The sequence below is a fragment of the Dryobates pubescens genome, chromosome Z (assembly GCF_014839835.1).
Source record: "Dryobates pubescens isolate bDryPub1 chromosome Z, bDryPub1.pri, whole genome shotgun sequence".
Lineage (NCBI taxonomy): Eukaryota > Metazoa > Chordata > Aves > Piciformes > Picidae > Dryobates > Dryobates pubescens.
The window spans coordinates 126,381,423-126,403,519 of record NC_071657.1 but is presented as its reverse complement, the minus strand read 5'-3'; the positions used below and the strand labels follow the sequence as shown (position 1 = coordinate 126,403,519).

General features: G+C 40.6%; 1 protein-coding gene across 2 annotated transcripts in view; it reads right to left on the bottom strand.

The window, feature by feature from the left end:
* PPHLN1 (periphilin 1) overlaps window positions 1-22,097 on the bottom strand; it is a 66,621-nt gene that overhangs the window by 22,653 nt on the left and 21,871 nt on the right. For both annotated transcript variants that reach the window (XM_054178596.1, XM_054178597.1), the window contains exons 6-9: window positions 18,500-18,747; window positions 13,314-13,396; window positions 7,871-7,990; window positions 3,753-3,893 (exon numbers count right to left, since the gene is read on the bottom strand). In XM_054178596.1, the coding sequence (XP_054034571.1) occupies window positions 3,753-3,893; window positions 7,871-7,990; window positions 13,314-13,396; window positions 18,500-18,747 (592 nt within the window). The remainder of the gene's footprint in view (window positions 1-3,752; window positions 3,894-7,870; window positions 7,991-13,313; window positions 13,397-18,499; window positions 18,748-22,097) is intronic.

Here is a 22,097-nt window from a genome sequence, read left to right as displayed (position 1 = left end):
CCCACACATTTTTAGAGAGTTTCTTCTCTTCCTAACTCCTTTTCCTATACTGGTTACACTCATAATCACCTAAAAACATTCCTCCTTCTTTCCTAGACTACTCACTGTTACAGCTTCCAAGTCATCTTTCATCCTGTTAAGTTCTTCTGGTTTCTCGTGACAGAAAAAGAAATTTTAAATCAAAAAAGCACTGCTAGTGGTTGGTTGAAAAATGCAATCAAGTAGGAAATTTCTTAGGTTTTCATTTTAGCTTACCAAGAAGTTAATCTTTTCTTTCAGATTCAAAGAGCTGAGCACAGAATGAAACAGGTACAACCTTCTTCCATATTTTCTATGGTTTCAACCAAGTCCAACAATTTTACCAAATACCTAACTACTTAGCCATATCTCAACTAAGCTTTCCAGTGATTTGCCATCAAATTATAATATCTATATACAATCTCCTTTAAGACTGTCCTCAAGCCAACAGTACTCTTTGACATCTTACAATCTTCAGTACTGCTAGAACACAAAAGGAAAGCAGCACTACGTCAAACACTGTGTCCATGACCACATTTGTCAGTGGGCTGAGCCCTCAGCATTCACCCACTTCAAAATAATATGCTCAGCACAGGCCAGAAACTGTTTACCCTGAAACACACAAGGCAAACACAAAATCTTCCATAGATCGCTAGTGACAGAAAGCTAAAGGTGAATTCTGTCTAATGCATTCAAGATATACCCTATTGTTACTGGATACATGCACACATTTCTGGTGTGAAGTTCTCTTTAAAGTGTTACCCTCTGAGCACTGCATATTAATAACACTCACTTTTTATCAGCTTTCCAATGAAAAAAGCTGCTGGCAAAAAGCTGAAATGTGGTAATACACTTCCTTATTAAACTATACCTTCAGGTGCTGAAGTAAAACGAGTGAGTTGCACTGATTTTGCATATGCAGCAGTTTGTAATTACCAACACTGCAGTGCATACCAAATAACCCATTAATGTCCACAGAAAGGGAAGAGAACACAGCTAAAGAAATGGAAGTGAAGGACTGCAACTTGTAAAGCACAAAGAAAAACACAAGGGAAGTCGCTAAAGTGTTAGCATTCTTTTACAAGGATCCTGCCTTCAAATCAATGTATTTGTAAGGAGATTTATTGATTCTATGGACATATTGATCAAAAGCTTTCATGTTCTCTACCCTGCACTTTCATAAGCATGAAAACACAAATTTCTAATAGTCAGAATTAGAAAATGGAAAGATCTCAGCACAAGAGAGACTCAAGGCGAGTGTGAACTACAAAGATGCAAATAAGCAATACAACTTAATTGATTTGCAATGATAAAAATTAAGGGGGTCTAGAATACATATTAAACAACAGTACAAAAATAAGCAAGTCAGAATTAATAGGCACAAAAATGTATCTACGAATGTGTAAAAAGTACTAAGCTACTTGCCTTGTACATAAGGTAACTAATAAACCACAAAAGGATGACACAACATCATAGGCAGATGATATCATTAAGTACAAGAATTGTCATCCATTTTTCTGAGAAGCCTACAACATGTTTTATTGGTTAGGAAAAAATAAATTAGCCCACGTAATTACATCTCACATTTTAATGAAGTAAACATAAGCTCAGAGGAGGCACAATACTTACTATGCTACCAGCCAAGTCAGACTGATGATGATGATGAGTCCATCATTAAGGCCTTGCTACTGTGTATTAAGTACACATGGTTTGAGGTAGGAGGGAACCAAAATCTAAGTTTTCCCATCTTGTCTGGTCTACTCTTACCAGAAACAAAGCATGTCTGACCTCATCCATCATCAGAAATAATCCTTTAAAACATGTTTCCCAGCTACTGTTCCAGTTCCTTCAGCTTCACTTAACTTACTACCTCTTAACTCATATTTTAATTAGGGGATATTTTCTAATCTGGACAGTTTAGCCTGAAATGAGCAACAGCACAAGCAGACTGACACCCTCATCTAAGGAAACAGTAATCTGTTTCCTTGGCTCAGCTGAATTCAAAAGCAAAGGTACATCCAAGGCCAGCTTTGACAGCCGCCTTCACTCCTTCCTGGATTCCCATTAGCCCAGTTTATTAGCTGATTTCTTTTACTACATCTGCTCAAACTTCAAAGTTTAGCATACTCAGAACTTAGGAAACTTTTCTGATAGATTTAGCACAGTTTCTCCTTAGCTCATTCCTAGCCAAGATGCAGAAGTGACTTTGTATTCCTATCCTCTTTTGCCTTTGCACTGCTGAAGCACTGTTAATCTCCCCATAATCTAGCAATGGATACAGGAAGGGCTGTGGAAGAATGGCATACAGTATACTTCCATACATTACAGAAATTGTAAGTACTTTGTCATGACAGAAATGCCTGTGCTTTTTTTTTGGAATGGTCTGTTACTAAAAACAAAACTTTAATTCCTCACAATGTAAAGTTTCACTTTGTGACCTGTTAGTGTTCTGTTAGAGCAGCACCTCCAGAGAACAGAGACCCTTTAAAAAGTGTTAAATGCACACAAAGACAACTCAGTTATTGCTATGTAAGATTTTACCAGAACAAGAGATCTGGCAGCGCAAGAGAACAAGAAACAGTTCTTTGGAAACCACACACACTACAACTGCTAAACCTTAACTGCTTTTCTTACTTGACTGTAACTTCCAGGCCAAATATTTAAGTAATATACCTACCAAGAGAAAAGCAGTTAACAGCAGATCTGGAAATAGAATCTGGAGAGGTTGTTAACCCAGTCACACACACATTTTTCCTTCTTTCTGCATACTGTATCTAGGGCTCCTAACAAGTAATACTAATTTCGAAATTCATGTAAACAAGCCATTAATCCAAATGTTTGAACATTCAAAAATATCTTTCTGTTGAACATTTAAAAGAACTATTGAACTGAAAGGATCCAGTCAGCCAATAATTCCCAGTCAAAAGAAAAAAGGCATTCAAGAATGTATTAATTACATGCCAGAGCTCTGTGGTAATACACAAATCGAGGTCTGAGTGTCAAATCTCATTCAGAAACTTAGAGGCTTGATTTTTTGGCCAAAACGAAGGCAGGTACTTGGCTCCTTTGTTAAACTGGTCTTCGAAAATAAGAGATTTTCAGAGGTAACTCACGTCACTTCAACTTCCACATGCAACATTTAAGAAACTGGACACATAATAATGGACTAATTAACAGAGTGTTGCAGACTTGATGTCTAGACAAGATAAGATGTTTCAAGAATCCCTGCTACTCATGCTCATAAAAGAAAAACAAAGAGATAGCCTTTTGTGTAACACCAACACTGAGTTGCTCCAATTGTGAATTTAACACCAGGGACATATTTGTCATCACTTCGAAAAAAAGCCACCTCAGCACATTATGTGCTAAAAGCATAAGGTGATCCTTAACTACTTAAGAACAGAAACTAAACAACCCCAACACAATAATGTACATTGGATGTTATTAAATGACAAAACATAAGGAAGTGCATGAAACTGTTACATCAGCAACCTATGAGTATTTGTTGGCCTTGACACTCTAGTGCACAATTCTCTGCTACACCCATTTCAAGTACCCAGACCAAACTTTTAAACGCCTACTTAATGGACTCTGCTCATACAACACCAAGAAGTGAGGTTACACTCATAATATGCTCCAAGGAGGAAAAACTAAATCAACATATTTCCAGTGAATCAGACCATTACACAGGTGTATCATCAGTGACTCAGCGACACACTGCCAAGAGGACTTACCTGCTCAATCTCCTTTGTCTTAGTTGCAATTGCTTTTGAGCGACCAAGAAGCTGGCTATCCTCATATAACTCTGTATTGTCCGTTATATTCGTTTCTGTTTCCTCCACTTGTTCAATGTATAACGGAGCTGAAGATCCAGCCTTAAAAAATAAAACACAAATTTCAGTTCTGAGAGCAAAATGAAACCCCAAATATAGTTGTTCAGTCAGTTGTAAGTCTGCATATCACAACCGTTACTGAATTATTGTTGCCACAGTCTAACAGATAAAGAAATACACATTTTAAACATGTAGAAAACAAGACATCAAAAAAAACCCCATCAGTCTTAACTGTGTAAAGACAATGATGTCAGATAACCTTTACCCACCCCTCTGATGAGAAGGAACTTGCATACGTGGTATTTGCAACACCAGCTAGCAAGAAAAATCCACAATGAAAGTGGGATCAGTTTTCTGAGAAAGGATAAAAGCAACAAAATCAAAGGTAAACAGGCATCAACAGAAGTCTAAACGCTGTTCTTGTGTCAGCAACAACTCCAGCAGCATTGAAGACCACAGTTTAATATTAAAGGAACAGAGATATCTATTGCATACCAAAAGCAAACATGCACTTAGAAAAATCTCTTACCAAGGTACCAAAATTAGATATGCTTCCCTCCGAAACAGAAATTAAGACAGTCTCCCTAACCCAAAGGAAATAGACTCTCACTCTAAGGACTCTATATAGAAGATGCAAGAAGCGAAGAAATTACTGCAGGGCATTTCAATCCAATATTGTGGATTTGTACAGCAAATCTTATTTGTTTTTGAAATAAGACTTGAGAAGTGAAGAAGATGCAGAAAATATTTTCTACTAGTCAGAAAACAAAAGAGAAAGTGAAGAATCTTAAGACTTCACCAATATAAAAATGAAAATAATTAGACCAAAAAATAAGCTTAAGTGGTCCTAGGAGCATCTGCTCAGAACTTAGAATTAACCAGGTTGGAAGAGACCTTTGAGATCATCAAGTCCAACCTATCAACCAACTATCTAATCAACTAAACCATGGCACCAAGCACCCCATCCAGCCTCTTCCTAAACACCTTCAGTGATGGCGACTCCACCAACTTCGCAGCAATATAAACCACTAAGACAGCATCCCAAATCTTGTTACTGCAGTAAACAACGAAAGAGAGAGCAAAGGCTACTGAGAAGTTCAATGCAACGCAAACTTCACCTACTAAGCACTGCAAAAAGTTTATCTTGCATAGTCTACTCATCAAGCCGAGAGGTGTTTTTTCTTCCAGGACTCAAAATGAGACGCCTCATTTGATTAGCATTCCCAAAGCACACTTTTTTCAGTCATCTTGGACTCTGCTATAATCACACGCAATTGCTTCATTTTGAATCTTTATTTCAAATCTTTCTGCCACTATGGTTTCTTTGAGGCATGGAAGAAGCTTTGAACAACCCTTCTCCATATGAACCACTTTGCTCCCCCCCATGAGCTGGAGTGACATTTCTCTTCACTGTTACTCTCCTGAACCTCTCAGCAATGCCCATACATAAGTTTTCTCCTCCACATGGCATTCATGCTTAGATCTGCTTGCTGTTTCTTTTGCCTTACTCCAACCCCTACCTCCCTCTTTTTTCTCTTTTCTTTTCTTTTTCATTTTACTTTTCTTTCTCCTGGAGGGAAATTAACAGTTTATTTATCTAACTGGATGCTTCTGTCCAGCACCAAGATGCTCTTGATGCAGTACACCACTTTATCAATGGACAAGATGAAAAGTTCATATAAATATGGATCTAGTGTGTTTATTTCTCTAATCTCGCCCTTAGGGTCCACAAGCATGAAATATAAGGATGAAATCTCACACTTTCCAAGATGCTTTTATCTTCCCTCTAACTGAAACACAAAGCTTTTAACTAAAAAGTTTAAGACGTGACTTTGTAAAGTAGGTACTCTTTTGGTTTTGTAAGAGTACCTCTGGAGCTGAAGCCAAGTGAAAGCTGAAAATTAATGATCCCAGAGTTAAAACAGCCTATTTTACAACAAACACATTACATGACATTGGGGGTTTTCCAAGTGACAAATACATCTGCCACTGAGAAGAATAAAAAAAGCCTCCATCCTATTCAGCACTTTTCCATACAGCAAGGAGCAGAAGACAATGAGCAGCAAGAACAGATGGGCATAAACTGGCAATTAATTAATGTTGATTATTAATGAAATAAAAGTTGGGGGGGGAGGGGAAGGGGGAATTATTGACCCACTGCAGTATCAAAGCAAAAGCTTAATTTTTAATACAAAAGAGGACTACTTTCTGTAAAAAAATACATGATATAGCAGGCTGAATTGGCACAGATGTGAATGCAATAAATCAGAGTTTAGAATAGAATAGACCAGACCAGGTTGGAAGAGACCTCTGAAATCAGCGAGTCCAACCTATCACCCAACACTACAGGACTCAAGGTGTGGCCTAACCAGTGCTGAGTACAGGGGCACAATGACCTCCCTGCTCCTGCTGGCCACACTGTTCCTGACACAGGCCAGGATGCCATTGGCCTTCTTGGCCACCTGGGCACACTGCTGGCTCATGATCAGCCTACTATCAACCAGTAGCTCCACTCTGACCCCAGCCTGTAGCACTGCATGGGGTTGTTGTGGCAAACATATAGAACATGGCACTTGGCTGTGTGACATCTCATGCCATTGGACTCTGCCCATCTGTCCAGCCAGTCAAGGTCCCTCTGCAGAGCTCTCCTACCCTCCAACAGATCAACTCTTGCCCCCAGCTTGGTGTCATCTGCAAATTTACTGATGAGGGACTCAATGCCCTTGTCCAGATCATTGATAAAGATATTAAAGAGCATGGAGCCCAGCACTGATCCTTGGGGCACACCACTAGTCACTGGCTGCCAGCTGGATGTGGCACCATTCACCATCACTCTCTGGGCTCAACCCTCCAGCCAGTTCCTGACCCAGCACACAGTGGTCCTGTCCAAGCCACGGGCTGACAGCTTGGCCAGGAGTTTGCTGTGAGGGACAGTGTCAAAGGCCTTGCTGAAGTCCAGGTAGACTACATCCACAGCCTTCCCCACATCCACCAGGCAGATCACCTGATCACTGAAGAAGATCAGGTTGGTCAGGCAGGACCTGCCCTTCCTAAATCCATGCTGACTGGGCCTGATCCCTTGGCCATCCTGTAAGTGCTGTGTGATTGCACTCAAGATGACCTGTTCCATAATCTTGCCTGGCACTGAGGTCAGACTGACAGGTTTGTAATTCCCTGGTTCCTCCTTCTGGCCCTTCTTGTGAATGGGCATCACATTGGCCAGCTTCCAGTTATCTGGGACCTCTCCAGTGAACCAGGACTGTTGAAAAATGGAGGACGGCTTGGCGAGCTCCTCTGCCACCTCTCTTAGCACCCTAGGATGGATCCCATCTGGTCCCATGGACTTCTGGGGAACCAAATGGCTAAGCAGGGCTCTAATTACTTCCTACCGGAAGTAGTAAGAGTCTTTTAGAGTCTTTTAGTCTTTTGTTTCACACGTGCACTTGCATTTCCATTCCGAAGTCCCTTGCTAATTTTACAGAATAGAGAATTAACCAGGTTGGAAAAGACCTTTGAGATCATTAAGTCCAACCTATCACCCAGCACCATCTAATCAACTAAACCATGGCACTAAGAGCCTCATCCAGTCTCTTTTCAAACACTTCCACCACCTCCCTGGGCAGCCCATTCCAATGGCCAATCACTCTTTCTGTGAAGAACAGCTCTTCCTAACATCCAGTATTCATGAGTTCAGTAGGCATACAGACTTTACGTGAGAGCAAGAGGTCCATGGAGAATTCTTGGGAGAGCTGAAGCCTCATTTTGTCAGTTGCAGCTCAACACGAATTCAAATTATATTTACAAAGCCTGCTCTGGATTTGTGTATTTTTTTTAAACTACATGAATAAACAATCAAATCATAAGGCTTTAGTCTCCTCTCACTCCCCTTCAACAAACATTTACTAGCGCAGCCAGGCAAATTCAGGGGTGTTACAAAATGTCCCTTTCAGGAGAGGAGAGGGGAAAAACCAAGAGCCTATTGTTGTGACACTTTAAATCGATTAATAATCCTGTCTTACATCATACTCTGTTATTTGAGGTAAGCTGCCTTCATCAGCCTTCTCTGCCTTTTCAGCTGCCCATTTGCTTGCAGCTTCTGCGAGTTCCTTTTCCGATAGTCTGTTGCTCTTATCCAAGACCTGTACAGAAACAGCATAGTGAAGGTTTACCAGGAAATGTATTTACACATTGCAAAACATCTTCAAAAGAAAGAAACAAACATAAAAGTTATTCAGCTCTCCAAAACATTTTAAAATAAGCAATAAGGAAGTTGAAGTGATTTTCTTTAAAAAGGAGGTGGGGAGAGAACAGAGAAAAAGAGAGAAGAAAAAAAGACAAATTGGCAAATTGGTAAATCTTAAAAAGAAATGTTACATGTTAAAATATTAAGTGTTAAAACTAGCATCATACTTTTAGAATCACTTTTATTAAACTCACAGGACAGAGCTAACAGAAAAAAATCACTTGAGAGCAGCTGAGCTTAAAGTGACGTGGATCAAATAGGCAACAAGAAGTCAAAGTGTGGAGTGACCTAAAAATTCAAATAGGATTTTTAGGCATAAAAAGTTGTAACTAATTCAAACTCAACTGTTAAATGCTCTATAGGATATAAAACCTAAGCTAATTAGGGTCAAAAAGTATTTTATGCATAGTTTAAATTATGGAAGCTGCTTCCATTACAATTCATTATTTTTTATTCATGGTGAATGCTGATCATTCATAATAGAGTCAGTCATGGTTTTATGGCCTTTTACTCTACCTTTTCAGATGGAAACACTCATATAAATAATACTTTTAAATGGTTTTCTCCCTAAGAATACAAGATGCCTTTTACTAACAGACCAACAAATAATGACACATACCCACGTACCAAAACCAGTTTATGAGCAGCTATCTTTATAAATCTTGTTACCACTACATGGGTAACATGCAGTTATTTCATTTTAATGAACTGCACATATAGAAGCATCCACCCAAGAATCTACACAGCTCTAGTACTAAAATCCACAACACTAAGATGGCTATATAAAAAACATACAAAAAGCCTCAAAAAGGTTGTCACCACTTCCACCCAATGCCTGTTCCATCACAGCAGACAAGACAAAACCCAAAGCAAAGACCAGAGAAAAAAAGCAACACTCCCCCTCTCTTCTTGTCAGTTCATTCTAAATTGCATAAATGCAAGCCACTGTTTCATCTGCAGACCTTTTGTGCTTACCTCAAGCAAGCAGTTATCTAAACATCTCTTTGTGCTGTAGCACAAGTACATAATTTCAAAAAGACATCACGGGCACCACACAATGCTCCCATAGGAATCCCTCTTTTCTATAAATGCAAATTATAGAATTATACCCAGTTGAGTCAGGAGATGACAAACTTCAATATGCAAGAGGGCTCTTGAAAGGGGTCATAGAAAGAGGTAATTCACAGAATAATTATTCCAAGTCACCTTTCCAAACTACACAATTATTCTTTCACTAGCCTCACTACAAACTATCTGTTGCCAACTTCGGAGGTTTCTTCATCAGATGTTTGGCTTTACCTAGACCTTTCTCTAGCTGCCAAAACCTTGTACTGTGGCTCTGTTATGAATATCTCCTTTTCCTCAAATGTTGCTCCAACTAAGACTAATGAAAAGCCTAGTACCTTTGTCACCGAGTCAGCTTTGCATTATATAAAGATAACTAAAATTTCATGTGACCGCCAATATTTCCACAGGCTGTAAATAGAAACTAATCACTCCACTATCTACTGGAACACAGCACAAAACCTGTTCAGTTTCATCTCACAATTTAATTCTACAGGTCACATGTATCTACCAAAAAAAATTCTCGAGTGCATTTTATGCAGTAAAATAACAGTACTTCCCCAGGGACCCTACCACTGAAGAGAAGGAAACGGAACATATTTCTCAGAGGAAAATGTCTGCAGCTATTTAGGCTGCAAGAAATTACCAAGCTAGTATATCTTCTTGAAAACAACCAAACTTTCCCCTCTGCCTCAACACAGAAGTGGGGTTTTTTTTGGTTTTGGTTTTTTCTCAGCTTAAGCACAACATCTGAACAGCAAAAACCTGTCAGTTTTCTGTTATCTTTGCTGGAAGCCTTCCCTGTCTCACACATCTGCCTTTTGCTCTAATTATGTTGGATAGAACCTTCAAGGCTTGCAGTCCAGACAGTTATTGAAGAGAAACACAAAAGGTTTCATGCCCTAGTCAATTAAATGGGTGGTTAAGATGAGATAACACCAACATGTATTAATTCAAACGCATGAATATGTAAAAAATTAATGATAAGAGTAACTTTTCAGATTTGAATATAGTAACTAGAGTGACAAGATATATTGCTGCAGAAGCATATACCTTTGTAAGGTATTTCAAAGCTAAATTATAACCTAGAGCATTGACAATTATCTCCTTTAATCTAGACAATAAAGCACAGAAGTTATTTCACAGAATAGCACCAAAGATCATCAAGTTCCAACCCCCCTGCTATGGGCAGGGACAACTTCCACTATCAGATTGCTCAAGTTTGAGCAGATTTTAAGACCCTGGCCACAGAGATGTTCATCACGTCTTGCCAAGACTTTTTCTGTTGATATTTCTATGTCAATGAAGTACTTAGATAATTTAACTGGTCAGCCATCACCCCAAGAGGCTTCCCTGACACAGGACAGTGCACTGTAAGATTTGGGGACTTCAATAGAAAAGCAGTGAAAGCTCATTGAAGTACTTCCATATCTGCAGATGATATATACCAAATAAATATTTGTGTTGTCTGGGGAAATTATTTCCATAAAAGAGAAAGTTTCATTTGTGTAGCTTACATCAAGTGGATATCCGCTGCCAGCAGATATACGCAAACTGCTGGCAAAGAACCTAACCCAGCATTGATCAGACTTGACTGAACAAGAAAGCAGAACATTGGAAGAATACTTTATATTGCAAGCTCTCACTGTATACTAATAGAAAAGCAAGAGATTTTGCAATGCCTCCTCGGTTTCAAAGGCTTGCATTATGCAAGGATTTGGTATTAAACTGTAGAATGCTGAGTCTATAAGCAATATACACAAATAATTATGAAGTTTATTTTACAATCCAAATCAGTAACCTGTGCGTAACAGCTTTTATCTTGCTTCCCTGATTTACATTACTGAAAATACATTGTTTGCCTCCCCTCCTTAAGGACACTGGCAAATAGCTAATGCCTAGCACAGCAGTTCTAAAAGAGATGCATACTGGGTAAGTACTTAGAATGACATAGCACAACCAATGCCCGATTATTTTTTGCCCACCTAATTACTTTCTTCAGTCTCACCTTCTCACAACAAAAAGTGCTTTTCTTTCTCCCCTTTTTTGGGTGGTTTTTGGTTTTAAGCATTCCAGTGCTTTTATTAAAAATACCTCAAGAACCAGGCTAGTACACTACGCTACTTAGGGTGAATTCTAAGCTTTAATAAGCCTTTATTCACTTAAAACAATACAATGCATTGTTCCCTTATTTCTCATTAAATTCTTTTATAGCAATTCTGAGAAAATACTCCTGTGGAAATGTTCATTTTAGCCTTAAATATGATTTATAGGCAAGCAGTCTGTGACGTAAAACGGGTTTTGCTGCCACAGGACTGACAGAACAACACTGAATGTTGATTGCTCATTAGTGTTTATTAGCCTGTCCATTTAATTAATTAGCAAGATTTGATGGAAAAATCAAAGGACATCATTTAGAACACAATAACGATGCTTACCAAACTATCTTGTAACATGGCTCCCTTCCTAACCAACCAACCTAGTGGCTATGATAAAGTGACTATGTCAATGGATAAGGGAAGACCAATGGATGTGATCTGTCTGGACTTCTGCAAGGCCTCTGACACGGTTCCCCACAACATCCTACTCACCAAATCAGACAGGGAAGGATTTGATGGGTGGAATGTTCAGTGGATAAGGAATTGCCTGGATGGTCGCATGCAGAGGGTAGTGCTCAATGGCTTGAAGTCCAGATGGAGACCAGGGAAAGTGGTATCCCTCAGGGGTCCATACTGTGATATGTACTGTTTAATATTTTTATCCATGATATAGAAAAGTGGGATCGAGTGCACCATCACCAGATTTGCAGATGACACCAAACTGAGTGGCGCCTTTGATATGCCAGAGGAATGGGATGTCATCCAGAAGCTGGAGAGGTGGACCCGGGTGAACCTCATGAGGTTCAACAAGAGAAAATGCAGGATTCTGCACCTGGGCTGGAACAATCCTCACTATCATTACAGACTGGGGGATGAGGTCATAGAAAGCAGCCCTATGGAAAAAGACCTGGGGGTGCTGATGGACGAGAAGATGGACATGAGCAGGCAGTGTGCACTTGCAGCCCAGAAAACCAATCACATCCTGGGCTGCATCTGGAGAGGTGATTCGACCACTGCTCTGGTAAGACCTCACCTGGAATACCGTGTTCAGGTCTGGAGCCCTCAATATAGGAAGGACATGGACCTGACGGAATGGGTCCAGAGGAGGGCCACGAAAATGATTGGGGGTTGGAACACCTCTGCTATGAGGACAGGCTGAGGGAGCTGGGGTTCTTCAGCCTGGAAAAGAAGAAGCTCCAGGGAGACCTAACACCAGCCTTCCAGTATCTGAAGGGGGCCTACAAGAAGGATGGAGAGAGACTGTTTAAAAAGGCCTGTAGGGATAGGAGGAGGTGCAATGTCTTCAAACTAAAGAAGAGCAGATTTAGATTGGATATAGGAACAGGTTCTTTACCATGAGGGTAGTGGAACACTGGAACAGGTTGCCCAGGGAGGTAGTTGGGGGCCCACCCCTGGAGAAATATCAAAGTGAGGCTCCACAGGGCTCTAGGCAGCCTGATCTAGTTGAAGGATTCCCCTGCTGACTGCAGAAGGGGTTGGACCAGATGACCTTTGGAGGTCACTTCCAACCCAGACCTCTCTATGATTCTAAGTGCTATCCTTCTTGCCACATCCTCAAGCAGTCCACTTCAAAGTCAACTCTGCTATTCACATTATCTTTGTAGTCAGTCAGACCATCCACTGCACTCTTTCCAAATCTTAATCACTGAAGCACTGAACTCCATCCAAGTACAGACTTGTCCAATTCATCTGCTTCTCCTAAAAGTGCTTTCCTGTTTTTGTCCTTGTCATTCCTTTTCCAGCACACTTCAGACTTTGGAAAATGACCATTTTAAATAGATAGGAAACACCCTTTCTCTAAAATGAAACAATGCATACAAAATAAAAATGTCTGTCAGTGTCATCGTTAGATACAGAACATTATCAGCACCTTCCCGTCAGATAAGGGAGACCTATAACCTCCTCAAGTGCAGAGCAATTCAAGACGCTCCTTTCCTTTAACAGCTGCACACAGTATCTCCTTCCAACTGTGGGAGAAAAAAAATCCAGCAAGAAGCAATCTGAAACCATGGTGAGAAGCACTCAAAAATTCACCTTTGATGACAGTACTGCTGTGGAGCCTGAAGGTGATGCATCTCTTGATGTTTTCAGTGATGAAACCGATGGCCTCTCCTTACCTACAATTAAGAAAAAATAACAGCTGTAAAATTATATTAAAGCTATATGTTGCAAATACACTTTTTGTCTTACAAGAATTGCAGTGAAATTCATTCATCAGACAGGAAATCCACATGCTCCACCATCTAATAAATATTGATAACATTTTCTTCTCTTTCCAAAGAGAAGCTATATTGTTTCACATACTTAGGAATGCACGTTGTCTTTTTCTTCCAACAGAAAGTGAAAGGATGCATCAATGTGATTTCACAAGATGATGTGGTTTTACTTTTAATATTCATGTAATAATATAAATGGGTGAAATATCAGACACCAGTAAATCACTCCAGCAAACCTGGCAGTGAAGGAACTGGTTTGGCAGGCCACAGTATGTTTGAAAGCCCTGCCCATGGGAAACAGTCCTATATTGGATCAACCACAGGCTAGATCCTATCTGCATTATCGGTGTTTTTCTTGTAGGAATTAAAAATCAGCAAAATGGCAATTCAAATTCACTGTGCTCGTTGGCAGCCCACAGCAGCACAAGTGGCTGCAGTATAAACTACTAGTTTTCAGTCTGTGGTCCACTGATTACATCTAAGGGATCTGTAAAAGGTAAATACAAGCAGCATGTGTTGTCAGTAAGCCTAAATTAACTACACTGTTCATACTCACTGGGAAATGGCTGACTGTTCACAAATGGAAAATACATAGAATACATAGAATAAACCAGGTTGGAAGAGACCTTCAAGATCATCGCGTCCAACCCATCAACCAATCCAACTCCGCCCAAGCAACTAACCCACGGCACCAAGCACCCCGTCAAGTCTTCTCCTAAAAACCTCCAGCGATGGCGACTCCACCACCTCCCCAGGCAGCCCATTCCAATGGGCAATCACTCTTTCTGTATAGAACTTTTTTCTAACATCCAGCCTGTATCTCCCCTGGCGCAGCCTGAGACTGTGTCCTCTTGTTCTGGTACTGCTTGCCTGGGAGAAGAGACCAACATCCGTCTGTCTACAACCTCCCTTCAGGTAGTTGTAGAGAGTAATAAGGTCACCCCTGAGTCTCCTCTTCTCCAGGCTAAGCAACCCCAGCTCCCTCAGCCTCTCCTCGTAGGGCTTATGTTCCAAACCCCTCACCAACTTTGTTGCTCTTCTCTGGACTCGTTCCAGCAAGTCAACATCCTTCCTAAACTGAGGGGCCCAGAACTGGACACAGTACTCGAGGTGCGGCCTAACCAGTGCAGTGTACAGGGGCAGAATGACCTCCCTGCTCCTGCTGGCCACACTGTTCCTGATGCAGGCCAGGATGCCATTGGCCCTCTTAGCTGCCTGGGCACACTGCAGGCTCATGTTCAGTCTACCGTCGACCAGCACCCCCAGGTCCCTCTCAGCCTGACTGCTCTCCAGCCACTCTGACCCCAGCCTGTAGCTCTGCATGGGGTTGCTGTGGCCAATGTGCAGAACCCGGCACTTGGATGTGTTAAATCTCATGCCGTTGGACTCTGCCCATCTGCCCAGCCTGTCGAGGTCCCTCTGCAGAGCCTCTCTACCCTCCAGCAGATCAACTCCTGCCCCCAGCTTGGTGTCATCAGCAAATTTACTGATGATGGACTCGATGCCCTCGTCCAGATCATCAATAAAGATGTTAAAGAGCAAGGGGCCCAGTACTGATCCCTGGGGCACACCACTGGTGACTGGCTGCCAGCTGGATGTGGCACCATTCACTACCACTCTCTGGGCTCGGCCCTCCAGCCAGTTCCTAACCCATCTCAGTGTGCTCCCATCCAAGCCATGGGCTGACAGCTTGGCCAGGAGTTTGTTATGGGGAACGGTGTCAAAGGCCTTGCTGAGGTCCAGGTAGACTACATCCACAGGCCTCCCCACATCCACCAGGCGGGTCACCTGATCATAGAAGGAGATCAGGTTGGTCAGGCAGGACCTGCCCTTCCTAAACCCATGCTGGCTGGGCCTGATCCCTTGGCCATCCTCTAAGTGTTGCGTGATTGCACTCAGGATGACCTGCTCCATAATCTTTCCTGGCACTGAGGTCAGGCTGACAGGCCTGTAATTCCCTGGCTCATCCAACCGGCCCTTCTTGTGGATGGGTACCACGTTGGCCAGCTTCCAGTCATCTGGGATCTCTCCAGTGAGCCAGGACTGATGAAAAATAATGGAGAGACACAGACTTATCTTGGCTTCTATTAAATTTGTTTCAATGCAATTAAGAAAGGGATGAGTTAAAAAGTCTATCAAAGACTTATGAAAATTGGGATACAAATTATTCTAGAACTATGAACAAATACAGTTTTAATGAGTCAAAGCAATGAAGACAAACACGGCATCCTAATCGCTGAGCTTTTTTAATTCACTGCCATAGGATAAGACCACATCATACTGTGCATTTTCAAATACCACTACCTACACAAAAAATGCAAGGAAAAGTCTATCCAAAATGCATACTTTAACAACAGGAATTGTTTCACTGGTCTTCTGCTCCTTTCCCACATTTTTATACCATATGCAGAGTGCAGTCTTAATACAAAGCAAGATCAAACACCTGCTCATTTCTGCCCATTGTTATAGCAACAGCTGATTTTCCTATGATGATGAAGGCCTAGTAATCCATGCAGAAATCATCACAGCTACTGATGGGTATTGTCATGGGTTGAGTTGAATCTGCTGCTGTTAGTCATGCCAGGTTCAAAAATTAAAGCACTGGCTGGAGCAAAGTATTATGGGGCTTGAAGTTCAGATTGTAACATGCGAGGCTTCCTGTTCCGGTTGCTGCTTATGGGTTCTGGGTTTTTGGGTACTGGCTCTTTTCTGCAGGGATGGCAGCAAGGTGAGTGGGAGAGATGCTGGGTGGAGGTTTTTTTCTCCTGTATTTCACTGCACTTCTGCAAATGGACTAAGATAAGGTAACCCTGAATTGTATTATTAGATTAATTAGATTATTGGCTAAGGCAATTGTGCATTTATGTTATCTCATTTACTCAGTAAACTCTTATCTCTTTATCTCAACTCCTAAGTTTCTGTGGTTTACTTTTCCCTCACTTCTGTTGGTGGAGCAGGTGGGTTACACAGGGGTGCATTAACCCATTACATTCTTTGGTGCCCAAATCAGGCATGAAAGCAGCTGTCTTAATTAAGACAATCAGACTTTGGCAGGAGATAAAAGGGTTGAGATAAACAAGAAGCAAGATAATGAGAGGATTCAATTAAGGCTTGAGGCACTCTAAGAGAGTTTTTATGTAAGCTTTTTGTGTGGTGGTGCGAGTGCAAAATCCTGACAAGCTGTTGAAATATTTGGAAAAAGTCTGTTGTCAGCCTGGGAGTTCCCGAGAGACAGTTCGGAGTGCTCAGCAGCAAGAGAGTGCCTCTCGGACAGCAGGCACGGCTGCTGCGCACGACCAACCTGTGTCAGTATCAGCTGCAAAAAGCAGCTCATCCTGCAAAAGATAAGGATGAGCCTGGGAACAAGAGAAAGACAGGGCTGCTCACTCAGTTCTTACCTCTGGTTTTGGAAGATGGCTAAGGACAAAAGGAGGGAAATCTCTCCTCCTCTCTGTGTTTCAGCCATGAGGAAGAGGTGCTCCTCTGGCCAACGGAGAGACCCTGGGAGGTACACACTATAGCCTACCCTGTGGCTTTACTTGTGTGACCATGGGGGAAATATGGAAAAATGCCCTGCTTACACACATATGTTTCACTTTTTAAAATACATAATATATGAGCTTACTTAAGACAAATCATATTCAAACACATTTGCAAAAGTACTATTTAAGCCCTTTAATTGTTTGCAAATAGGCCATTCAGTCATCTAAAGGAAAAGTTTAGTAGCTCTATTTTCCACAGAACAGGCAGTCACAAATAGTCAAGTGTAACAAGCCATCTGGTTTCTTAAAACTCATTTAAAAGAGGATGGGGTCTGTTTAGTCCTGCACTTTGACAACTAATCCCCAAAACCACAGATGTAATCTCTCTTGACCAGGATCTTTTCTGATTTATGAAGATGTCACCTTCTAATTCACTACCACCACTCAAACATACTAAAGCTTGAGTAATTACTGCCAAAATGCCACAAATGTGACAAAAGTCAACTAAAAATTTTAGTAAAATCCTCAAACATTCAAAAATTCAATATGGGTTCTCACAGCAACTTTTTCATGTTTCTGATAATTATGATCAGTACATCTACAACTCCTGCAAATTTAGTTGAATATAGTATTTTTAAACCTACAGGAATTCATGTTCTGTGAGTATTACTACAAAATGGTAAAAGAATTGCAGCAATGAGCTAGAAGGATCTTTTCTGTTCTACAAGGAGCAAAATTATTCTTCAATATTTAAACAACATGAACTAAATTCCACAAGATCATCTCTGGCAAGAAGTGCTACATAACAGCCCAGTATGCCACTCTGGAAACACACTTTAGGCCTATCAGTGAATTTTTTTATATATATATATATATATATATATATATATATATATTCTTCAAAAAGCTGCCAAAAGAAACCAATAGGTTTTGTATAGTTCACTAAAAAGAATATGCAGAAAGGGAAATTGAATTGGATTAGTTTACATAAGCTGAACAACAGCAAGAACTATGATTCTAGCAGACTAAAACAAACAAAAAACCCCAAACAAAAAAACCCACACCCAACTCAAACCCCAATTCTAATAACATTTTCAGAAAATGCAATAAACAACAATGTGTACTTTAATTTCTGCATTTTTTTTAATCTCTCTTTCCCCCAAGTTGCAGGAAGAAAAATCATCTGCTAACAGATGACAGCAAAGCTTCTTGCAAGAGAATTCAATGAAGCACATTAAGACCTAACAGAAGCAGTTTATGCTAAAAGGAGAAAAAACAGACAATACTGGAAAAAGCTGCACAGCTGAAACTCCTACAGTCTGTCTACAGCTGCTATTGAAGCAACACCTACAATCTCCCACATGCTATACATGAGGGAACTGAAAGTACACAACAACCAAAAAGCAGACAATACATAATTAGTGCAAAATGTCTGGTCTTCTCCTTGTAAAAGACAAAAATATAAGGAAAAAAGGCTTAGACAGTGAGCTGCAGTGAGCAGTTATCATTAATCCACCATTACCTTGCTGAGAAGAAGTATTTCTTTTATGTAAAGATGACATACTTCTGCTGTGCTGGGACTGGTGGAAAGAATAGGCTTTGCTTCTTTCTGGAGAATAGCTCCTGCTACTGACACTAGAGCCAGATCTGCTGTGTGGAGAATCCCTTCGGCCCCCTGGTGATTCCCTGAAGAAAGGCGAGTCCCTCTTATGTGGAGATCTCTCTCTCATATAATGAGAAGGATAGAAGCTTTTTCTTCTGAAGCCATCCCTTTGAAAACAACAGAAAAATAAAAGTTATTTCAATAGCCCTTCCCACGTTTGTAGAACACCATTAGATATTGCAAAGGCAACATTCTGTGCTTGGTAAAAACAAATAGCTAACTGTCACCTGCAGAACACAGCTGAAATCTTTAGCCCGGTTAGAGTATTAGGCAATGAATGAAATGCCATGGGAGAACAGAACAACACACACGTAATTTTTTCAGATTGCATTCAAGTACTCCCTCCCTGGAAGCCAATTCCTTTCTATTTCTTGATAATGTAGCAAAAATTGAGACACATTCAAGAGATTGGGACTCTTATATTTTATTTCTTCAGATTCACTCCATACCTCCCTTGGAAATGTAGATTGCATTTACAGTACCTAAAAATGCACATGCAGGTATTGATCACACTGCTCAGATGTTTTTCAACTCTTGTTTTTCCCTTATTTTCAAGGGACTATGTCCCTCACTTGATTTTGTATACCTTGCTATGGGAAATGCCACCGAGGGATTTCAGTTTGTATCTACCAAGAACAAAACTAAAATTGCAGAATACCTAACTGCATGCCCATGTATTCAGACAAGGTTGAACCCTGAATGCAAAAATGAAGATCTATACTACTAAAAAGTCAGTGTCTTTCATAACACACCATTTTGAACTTTGCTGTAGACACACACTCAGTATTACATGAAACCAAACTGATTCAAAACTGTATTCAGTAAACACCAAAGTTTTCTACTAAATGTGTGTATTGTTACTCCAGACCATGCCCCAAATGTTCTGTTTGCCTGCAAATTAGCATACATAAAGGTCAAAAACCTGTTATTAAATTGAACTATTCCCAATGAAGCTCAAAGATAAGCTTCCAAGTAAACACCTACTGAATCTAGGCTTGTGACACTAGTCTTGGTCAGAAGACACGTTGCTAGGAGAATTGAGTACTTCTCAGCTCCTCCACAGCACTGCTAAGTAAAAATAAAGACTTTATACCATTTATAGTAAGCCAAAATGTACTGACTTCACTGCTTTTCTCTCCTATTTCTCATCATGGTCCAGTATTCTAAATAAGGGAATGTCTCACAAAAACAAGCAAAGATCTAGTGGCCTCATTTAAGTACAATGCAGGTATACCTAATTGTATGCTGGTAGAGAAAAAGAAAAAAGCTCTCTTGTGTACAATTCCTGCAGCATGCTACAGGCCCATATTTGGACTGGTAACAAGGGATTTCAGCTTGCCAAAGATGTTTTGGACTACTGAAACCACACAGGTAGCACCCACAGCAATACAAACCCTATCACATTGACGTATTTTATACAGTACTCATTTACTTTTTGCATGGAATGCTTTCCATCTGCATGAGTGGTTCTGCTTTAGAGCACAAACATCACTGAGGTTATTCTGAAACAGAAAAATCACTGGGGCAGAGATGAAAAACTACAGACAATCCTTCAGTTTATTTCTCCAATTCCAGATAGAACACATCTCAGGAAAATCAAACATATCTTTATTTTGAAAACTTTCCTACAAGACTGAAGTATGAATCAATAGCTCTCAGGCACTGCAGCTTTTAGCAAAATGCCAGCGAAGCATGGCCAGGTTTTACAAGTAAATAATTATTTCACTGTCAACAGACCACTGGCCTTTTATAGGTATCCTGTCATACTAAAAAAACCCTTCCTTTAAAGCTCTGCATACCAGAACTCATTCAAGACAATGTTACACAGATCTATACCAGTGTGCTAAAAACCAATCATAGAATCAGTCAGGGTTGGAAGGGACCACAAGGATCATCTAGTCCCAACCTCCCTGCCATGGGCAGGGACACCTCACACTAGATCAGGCTGGCCAGAGCCTCATCCAGCCTGGTCTTAAACACCTCCAGGGACAGCGCCCCAACCACCTCCCTGGACAACCCATTCCAGGGCTTCACCACTCTCATGGTGAAGAACTTCTTCCTCACATCCAGCCTGAATCTCCCCACCTCCAGCTTCATTCCATTCCCCCTAGTCCTATCACTCCCTGATATCCTCAGAAGTCCCTCCCCAGCCTTCTTGTAGGCCCCCTTCAGATACTGGAAGGCCACAATTAAGTCACCTCAGAGCCTTCTCTTCTCCAGACTGAACAGCCCTAACTCTTTCAGTCTGTCCAATATTCATTTACTTCCTAGACATATTTTTTTTCCCCCTCTTTCTTCTCTTTATTGCAACACTTTCTTCTTCCCAAGCAATCCAGTAAAAGAAACAATTAAGGAACTGTAAAATACTACTGTATTTAATAGCGGCTATACAATTAAAGAATGAATCATCCCAAAATACACAGAAGGATAATCCTCTGCTTTCTTCAAAGGCCTAAGAGCAATGTGCTCACCTTTGGACACTACTTTTTAGGCAATGTACAGATTAAAAAGAGACTTTCCCAAAGGAAATAAATGAAATTATCAGGCACTGAGAAAACATGTTTAATGAAGAACCAGTCAAATCCCTTTGTCCACTTAGGAAAAATTAGAGGCCAGAAAAGTTCTCAAACCTATGAGGCATAGCTGAAAAATAGACAACTACCACTTTGTTTACATTACATGTATGAGTATTTTATGTAGCAAGAGTTCAGACTTTAAGAATATTAGAAGATTAGCTTAGCACTGACCTTATTGCTCTCTGCAACTACCTGAAGGGGGGTTGTAGACAGGCAGAGGTTGGTCTCTTCTCCCAGGCAACCAGTACCAGAACAAGAGGACACAGTCTCAGGCTGTGCCAGGGGAGGTTTAGGCTGGCGGTTAAGAGGAAGTTCTATACAGAGAGAGTATTGGAATGGGCTGCACAAGGAGGTGGTGGAGTCACCATCACTGGAGGTGTTCAGGAGGAGACTTGATAGGGTGCTTGGTTGCATGGTTTAGTTGGTTGGGTGGTGTTGGATGATAGGTTGGACATGATGATCTTGAAGGTCTCTTCCAACCTGGTTTATTCTATTCTATTCTACTTTGTCTAACAAAAAAACCCCTCAACCACCAATCAGAAATTAGGTACACACTTTTTCTTCAGTTTCCTTCTAAATCTCTCTCTAAGAAATATTATTTATTTTTAAAGAGTAAGTTTTCTGGCAGACCAGTATGCCACTTTTACGCCCAAAACACATTTTTATGATCAAATCATTAAGTCCTAGTATACAGAGAAGCTTATTATGGAAATGTTTACAGAGCTCTGTCTGCCACACGCATAGAATAAATGCTCAAATAGCCACAAAAGAATTTATAAAATATCAGTGAAACACACTTTTAAGACAGGAAAACACTTTAGAGCCTCTTTCTACATTAATATGCATGAAAAAGTAGAATTTCACTTTCATTTTTTAGAATT